General features: G+C 35.2%; 1 protein-coding gene across 3 annotated transcripts; it reads left to right on the top strand.

The window, feature by feature from the left end:
• Positions 1-987: 987 nt before the first annotated feature.
• Positions 988-6,771, top strand: LOC133818580 (uncharacterized). 3 transcript variants are annotated; one of them, XM_062251539.1, is made up of 6 exons: positions 988-2,122; positions 3,123-3,181; positions 3,345-3,473; positions 4,506-4,641; positions 4,716-4,766; positions 6,075-6,093. In XM_062251539.1, the coding sequence occupies exons 1-5, from the start codon at positions 1,421-1,423 to the stop codon at positions 4,716-4,718; spliced, it is 1,029 nt and encodes a 342-aa protein (XP_062107523.1). In that variant the 5' UTR covers positions 988-1,420; the 3' UTR covers positions 4,719-4,766; positions 6,075-6,093. The 3 variants fall into 3 exon arrangements, with proteins under 3 accessions (XP_062107523.1, XP_062107521.1, XP_062107522.1); XM_062251537.1 differs by lacking the exon at positions 4,716-4,766 and having other exon boundaries at positions 6,075-6,771; XM_062251538.1 differs by having other exon boundaries at positions 4,506-4,766; positions 6,075-6,199.
• The last annotated feature ends 1,742 nt before the right edge of the window (positions 6,772-8,513 follow it).

Below are 8,513 nucleotides of genomic sequence, written 5' to 3'. Positions count from 1 at the left end.
CCTTCCCAAAACATAATTTTTACCATAATAATAGTCCCAACAGCTAAGAAACACAGTAAACAAACCCTAAAACTCAACTAAAATTCAGAGTTCAATAAAACTTCAAAAACCAAAACTAAGAACTCAAAGACTTGAATTACCTCTGTTAGAAATCGATTCCCAAATGTTTCCCTAAACATATAAGCTTCCAATCCCACCAAGACTTGCCTCAAAACTCAAAGGATCAAGAGCTTTTCCAAATTTTAATCAACGTAGTGAGAGAGAGAGAGAGAGAGAGAGAGAGAGAGAGAGAGAGAGAGAGAGAGACGTGAGATAGGGTAGAGATTGTTTTGTGTTTTATTAAAATCTGAGTTAATAAACTCATCTGATTAAGACAACCCATGGTCCAAATAACCATAATGCCCTTACTCTCCTAAAACCTTCTCAAAGCCACTCAAGGGAAAAAATGTCATTTAACTCTCTAATCCCGCATTACACATAATTCTCAGATAATTCCACTAAATTCGGAATATTACTATTCTCCCAAAATACGACTCATACTCCAATGAGTCATGGTAAATCACCTAATTACCAAAATACCCTTTGTCTTACATCGAGTCAGGTATAAATCTCTCGTTGTGACTAAACCGCTATTTTGCTCAAAATGATCGACTCTTGTTGAATATCTCAAATATATCGACATAATAATGTGGTCTTAATTATATAATATCATATAATCATAATTATACCCTTAACATGTCAAAATTACTGCCTCTTTAAATAAAAACGAGTCTGTTTCACACATTTAATATACTTAAACATTCATAATAACTCATTTAATATTCCAATAACGCCCGTACCTCCTAATCAAAACTTAAATGCCATTGTTCCCCACCTTTAGAGAGAAAACACGCCATTAAGTTGGGCAAAAGTTAGGGGATTAGGATAATATGTTCTATTTTCCTGTGCTTAACTCTTTCATAAATATGGTGTTTCATATGCATATCAACCATTTGATCATTGATGGACGGACACAAAATTTTCCCTACGGGTGGGAAAAAAATAGGGTTCCCCACATTAAAATTACCATATATATATGTATATAAAGTTGTTAAAAAACATGTATAATATAGTATTAATAATATAAATTTGTTAATATAAATATAATAATATTGAAAAAAAAAGTAAAAAGAAATAAATTAATAAAAATATTTATTTATTTTCGGTGTGGCAGAGGCAGACTAGCACAACCTGTATTGCCCAAATGTGACTTCCTTTCCCATGTGAGCTCACACTGTTACACACACAACATGACATGACCCTTCTTTGGGAGTAGCTCAAAGCTCCATTGGCCATGGGAATGGCATGAGTATGACCCAGCCCTCCCTCCTTCCCTCCACCTTAAACACAATCGAACTCCTTTCTCTTTCATACGACAACGATGTCGGTGTCGTGTGGCGTGGAGTGCGTGCTGATATTGGGCTGTATGCGTTGGGCCTGGAAACGCTGTACCTACGTGGGCTCCGACGACAGCGCCACCTGGCCCAACGCCACCGCCGGCGAGTTCGAGCCCGTTCCCCGCATATGCCGCCTTATCTTCGCGGTCAATGAGCCCGATCTTCGATACCCACAATTCTTTTGCCCACGCCCCGGCCAGAGCCTCAACCCAGACTGCCGCATCAAGCGAGTCACCTATGAGCAGACCCAAGGCCGATCTCCTCCCTACATCATCTATATCGATCACGAGCACCGCGAGATCGTCCTCGCCATTCGTGGCCTCAATCTGGTCAAGGAGAGTGACTACAAGCTTCTCTTGGACAATCGAATCGGTATGCAGATGTTCGATGGCGGTTACGTCCACCATGGCCTCCTCAACTCCGCCATTTGGCTTCTGAACGAGGAGTCTGAAACGCTCAAGCGTCTGTGGCTGGAGAATGGTTCGGAGTACCGGATGGTGTTCGCAGGGCACTCTTTGGGGTCCGGCGTCGCCGCGCTTTTGACGGTAATTGTGGTCAACCACAGGGATCGACTGGGTGGGATTCCGAGGAGTAAGGTTCAGTGCTACGCGATTGCTCCTGCTCGGTGTATGTCCCTCAATTTGGCCGTTAAGTATGCTGATGTCATCCAATCCATCATCTTACAGGTGCTTGCTTCAACTCTCTCTTTTTCTCTCTCTGCTTAATATTTGTTCTACTTTTTTTTTTTTAATTGAATAATAACGTGGGCATGGTAGCATTTAGACAAGGGAGAGTAATAAGGAAATTCACTAATCACACACAAAATTAAAATGATGTGTTAGTAATTTTAATCTATTATTATTGTCATTTTTTCATTCTCATGTTGGAGTTGGACCCTATCATTTTTAAAGCAATACGCCAAACGAATTAAGAAACACGCTTTTTTTTCCTCCTCTTTTTCATTAATTTTTAAGGAATAGTGTGACAAATAACTGCATGAAGTATATGATTCGACGGCAGTAGTTATAATTGAAAGTGTCCTCTTGGTTTAAGGTTTTGGCCCTAGAAAGACGGAGGCAATTTTCTAATAATGCTCCCCCCTTTATTTATTTTTTATTAAATAAAAATCTATCCTTGTATTAATGACTGAATAATAGAAAGTGTGGAAGATGAAACCACTCGCACACAAAAAATTACAAAAAAACACTCTAATCCTCTAAAAAAATGTGATCGAGACTAACCTCTCTCAAAAACTCTAATCCTTAAACAAAAGAGAAACTGCTGTGCAGAAATAAATGATCAACAATAGATTCGCCATTCTTTTAGCATAAAACACACCACCGGCCGAAAGAGACAAAACTTGAAATGCTTTCTTCTATGAAGAGAGTCGTGAAATGCTTCACACACAAACACTTTAACTATAATAGAAGCTTAAGATTTTCACGTAATCCTTGTAAAAGAGCAGCCCTGGGTGATTCATTAGCTGCAATTGAACTAATAAATGGTTATTTACAAGAAAAGAAAGAAAAAAAATCAGATCCATCGCCTAGCCAGATACTTGATTTTAATTTTGATTTTAGTTTTTGAGATAACTCATTTCCTCCACTTGTCTCTCCAACCTATCATTTTACCCTTCTTTAGTAGAATCACAATGTCACATTAAGATGATTTTTGCTTTTTGTGTAGGATGATTTCTTACCAAGAACAGCCACTCCATTAGAAGATATATTCAAATCAGTCTTCTGGTTAGAATGCTTCTCTCTTCATCATGTCTTTAGTTGGTTGGCTTATTATTGTTTATGGAGATAGATTTATTGGAGTCCATTATTATTATTATTGTTGTTGTTATTATTATTATTATTATTATCTCTTATTATCTCTTAAACCAGGCCTTGATGCTTTGGACAGCTTGCCCTGCTTATTATTTTTGGTGTGTTTAAGAGATACCTTCATTCCAGAAGGTAGAAAACTTAGAGACCCCCGAAGACTTTATGCTCCAGGAAGAATGTACCATATTGTGGAGCGAAAATTTTGCAGGTAGCAAAGCATTTAACTTTGATCAAGTTTAATAATCTAGATCGTTTTATTTAATTTTCAAATCAAAACTCTTAACATGTACTGTGCTTGAGTTGATGGTTTTTGCTTCTTTTTCCTTTATCCTAGTTTATAATTTACAGCTCACAGCAATTTTAAACCCAAATATTTTTATAGAACAACTGATCAAAGTAAAGATGAGCTAGATAGTTATCTCAATTTAAGCAGTTATGCTTTTTACTTTTTACACAGAATAGGGGTTACAATTAGCATACATGGGTTGTGTTCGTGTCGTATCGATGCTCTTGTATTATAAGAAAATGCTTAACCCAAACTCAACCCATTCATTAATCATGTCGAAAACTAAAATCCAAACACGACCTGTTTATAAACTGGTTGACCTGACAAGACTCGTGTAACCCGTTTATATAAAGATCGTGTTAAATTTGAGTCAACCTATCAACCAATTAACCTATTTATGACACGTTTAACACATTTATGACTTATTTAATATAAACAAATTAGCATATTTCCAAATTAAGCGCCTATTTTAAATAAAAATTATAATAAATTAAAATATGTAATTTTAAATAGGTCATTAACGAGTCAGTTTCGTATTAAGCATGCCAACCCAATCCTGACCTGTTTATTAAATGGGTTAGACAGACCTGTTTATTAAATGGGTTAGACAGATAACCCAAAAATGACCCAAATCCGTTTAAGGTTAATCCAAACCCCGTTAACTTCGTGCGGGTTTCGAGTCGTGTTGTCTTGTCTAACCTGTTTTGCCGCCCCTAATTGAATCCTTGCCCTCCACACTACATGCTAAGGGAAGAGGAAATGCCCTTTGCTAAATGGCCACTGGAAATACTGTAGCATTTATCATTCAAAATCTCCCCAAGTACAGAGCAAATTGAAGGCACTGTATATGATGTCTTGGTTTCCTAATATATATTTATATCAATTTTAAAGGCATCGATTGTAAACTATCTGCACTGCTCTTGGGCAATTGCTCACTGCTTGGTATTTTCACAGATGTGGGAGATATCCCCCAGAAGTCAGGACTGCCATTCCTGTTGATGGGAGATTCGAGCATATAGTGTTATCATGTAATGCCACATCCGATCATGCACTTATTTGGATAGAAAGGGAAGCAGAGAAGGCTTTAGGAGTAAGTATAATTACTTTGTTAAGCTATAACTATTATGTATCATCATCTGTTAATTTTCGTTATCGTTCTACCAGTAAAAGTGTATGCTCCTATTCCTCATTTTTCATCAAGTTGCATTGTTTAAGGTAATATCTCCCATATTCCATTAGATTTTTTGATTCATATGAAATTCTGTTAAAATTGGTCTTCTCTTAGAATGGTGATTCTTTCTGGTTTTCAAATTATTTGCTTTAAAAACTACTGGTTTCACTTTTCTTTTTGGTCTCCCTTATAGATTCCTTGGTACAACAATAGCAACAGACAGAATATAGAGAGAAATATGATTGTTTTATTGAATGATAATAGCAGAAATATAAATGCCCAGGTGTATTTGATGAGTGCGTGTACCTAATTGGGGTCTATCGCTCCTGCAAATTGAAGAAAAGAAATGGGAAACTATTGATCAATTCTAACTGCATGAAACGATATTAACTGCAGAGCGAAAAAAGAAGAATTATCTCCCTTCTTTTATTTAATCCTTTCAACGGTTACCTATCTGGATATACATTTAAATTTCTGCTTAGCTTGTTGGCCCAAAGAGCTCATTCACTTTATATGGTTTGATTAATTTAATTGTCTTTTGCCATTTAGAGTATGTTCCTGTTCGGTAGGAGGAAGAAATGGAAGGAAGAAGAGTGAGGGAATTATTGGATAGATTTTGGAAGAGTGGTTGTTTGATAGAAATTATTTTTGGAAAGATTTCAAAGATATTAGACAATTCATTTCAAATTTTCAATTTTAACTAATTATCAATTCAAATATTAAAGAAATTTTAGGGGTGAATTATTCACGCAAGTGGTAGAGTATCATTTAACAACTAAAAATCTTTATTTCCATGCACTTTTCCCTCTAACAAAACAAGGCAAAACTTTGTTCCACACACAATAAGAGAAGAGTACTCTCTGTCTGCTCTCATTTCCTTTCCTTTCCTTTCCTAAGGCCATTCTACTTTTTGTCAAATGTGTCCTTGACGAGCTGTTGGCTGGGAGTTTCACTGTTATATTCATATGTAAATAACCATTTCTCTCATTCCCTTTTGCTTCCATTCAGCTCATAGCATTGAAATTCACTACAAAAGCTCATAGCATTTAAATTCACAACAAAATGCTAGAAAGTATGGCCACTTGAATCAACTCAAGCAGTTTGGTGTGTGAGTGGTATATTAATTTTACTTGAGCTAGTCCTCGCAATTGTATCTTAAAACAATGCTAGAAGGCATGACTCATCTCTCTAGATGACTGTCTGAAGAACAATCTTTTTCATTTGGAAAATTTCTGTAGTGAAACAAAATGAATTGAGGAAATTTAGTACGAGACTGTTCTCGTTATGAGATTTGGGTCATTGGTTTGGTACTGTTGCCAAAATTACTGATTAATCGTTTTATTGCCCTTCAGATAATGAAGGAAGGTCGTTCAGATACCGTAACCACGCCTCCAAAAGTTCAAAAACTTGAAAGGCTGCAGACCTTTGAAAAAGAACACAAGGATGCTTTAGAAAGGGCTGTTAGTTTGAATATACCTCACGCTGCCACTTCAGATGAAGAACCTCATGATGACCAAAATACAGAAGCTTCCGATGGTCAGAATGAAAACTCTGCAGAAACCGTATTGAACTCAGGTCGGGGAAGGACGAACTGGGATGAAGTAGTTGAGAATCTTTACAAGAAAAAAGTGTCTGGAAGTGTACAACAAACTAGTAATACCAGTGACCCAACACAATAGTGCACCGTCCATATATGCTCTTCCCTGCCTGTGCTTAGGATTAGTTTGAGTGCACCGTCCATATATGCTCTTCCCTGCCTGTGCTTAGGATTAGTTTGAGTGTTTCATCCCTGGTTCTTTTGTTAGCCATTTTTCAAAATGCTAGGTTTTGTATATTTTATCATGTATCTATCGAGGATTATATCATACAGAACCGCGTCTATTAATCCCTTGACAACAAGAGAACATACCATAGCAGAGGAAAACATAATTTATAAGGATTTACACCGTTTGAGAGGCATCAGATCAGGTCTATTTTTTTTAAGGGGTATTTGTGGCCTAAAGACCTAATGTTACATATAAATACCTAATATTTTATTTTTATTTTTTATGGCAAAAGTACTCAATATTTAATATATGTTGTAGATAAATATCTAATCTTTTTTCGTTGAGGCAAAAATATCTAAAGTTGCTAAAACATTGTTTCTGTAAGTACTTTTATTAAAACTGTTAAACATGTTGATTAAACTGACATTGTTACTTTGTAATCAGTCTATTTCATATATTTTTTTTAAAATATTTTAAATTAGAAAAATGAAATAAAAAGATTTTTTAAATTAATTCAAATTTTAAAAAAATACATATTTTGAGGATAAAAATATCAAAATTACAGAGTGATATATATATGATGAGTCAACATTTAACAACTCCAATAGAGGAGGTACTGACAAAAACAATGTTTTAAAAATTTTGACTATTTTTGCCGTAAAGAAAAAATATTAGGTATTTATCTTTAATATATATTGAATATTGAATATTTTTACCAAAAAAATTAAAAATTAAGTAATTAACTATAACAAATGTCAAATATTGGATATTTATGCCGCAAATACTATTTTTTAAATGATTATTTTGTGATGTGTGCATTTGTTGTGTATATACAATATTGACAAATAAATTATACAATCACGTGATTTTTCCTGTAGCAAAAATTATCCCATTTGAGTTTTTTTGACATTTTATTCAGTGATATTTTTTTTGTTGAAGAAAGCTATGAACATTAATGCTAAAACACAAGAAAAGACCAAGAAGGCTTGAAAAGTTAAGGAAATTTTGTCCAAATTCAATATTTCCACCCAGTTGAGTATTGCTTAAGGTTTCTAGAGAAGGAAATTAGAATTGGCATGTAAGAAGCTGATAAGACCTAGTACACAGTACACAGTTCAGTTCTTGAACCATGAATAGATTTCAAGTTATTAAAGAAACTTGAGAAACTCCTCGAGTAAGTTTTACTCTAACAAAACACAAAATGAGTCAATACCTATCCAAAGTCTAAGTCTTCCTTATTTGTAGGCTAAGACTAACATATTTCCTACTTAGCCAACCAATAAGACACTTGTTGACGTGGTTTTTCGTCAACAGTAGATTAAGAAATAAAACAATAGAGATATTAGACTTTTTTACTAAACCATGATTAAACAAATGAATGATATCACAAACACTCACACTTTTACGTGGTTAAAATCCACCGAGTCTACGAGACAATCTTATTCATTTCTTTAGGGCTATGGGTGAAATTGTTTCTTACAATTTCAGCAGAGTTTCCGTATATCAAGAATCAGTCCCTTTTTCTATCAATTCCCTTGATATTTATAGAGGGTTTTTCTTGGATAGCTTTGGGTAATCGCGTACATAAATATAGTAAATAACAAATTCGAATAACCTTCCATTTACATATGGATATGATTGACTATGGAATTTACATCTGTTATCTTGAGTAATAAATGTGTAATAAAATTTGGGCATTAATGAGTGTATAAGGAATCTCTATGTCTTTTAGGATCCTTCATTATGCGTCATGATCAGGCTTCTGTGGGCTGAACACTTCCTTCAAGCTAGATGTTGAAGAGCTAACCTAACCTGACACAGGCCAAGTTCAGAGCATCTATAAGGCAATTTAGCTATCACGCATCTCGAACTAGGTTGTTGGTGCAAGAGGCGATCTGGAGACTATCTGGTTGTCGTAAGCTGTCAAGTTTGACTCGAGCCGCTCACTCCAGAGTTAGGTAGATGTTTTACCTGTACGATTTCTCCATGAGCTTATTTGCCAGCTATACCCCGTGCTGAGTGATT

This window comes from Humulus lupulus, chromosome 2 (assembly GCF_963169125.1).
Source record: "Humulus lupulus chromosome 2, drHumLupu1.1, whole genome shotgun sequence".
Classification (NCBI taxonomy): domain Eukaryota; kingdom Viridiplantae; phylum Streptophyta; class Magnoliopsida; order Rosales; family Cannabaceae; genus Humulus; species Humulus lupulus.
Note: the sequence above shows the minus strand (reverse complement) of the source record. Positions and strands in the feature narration are given on the sequence as shown.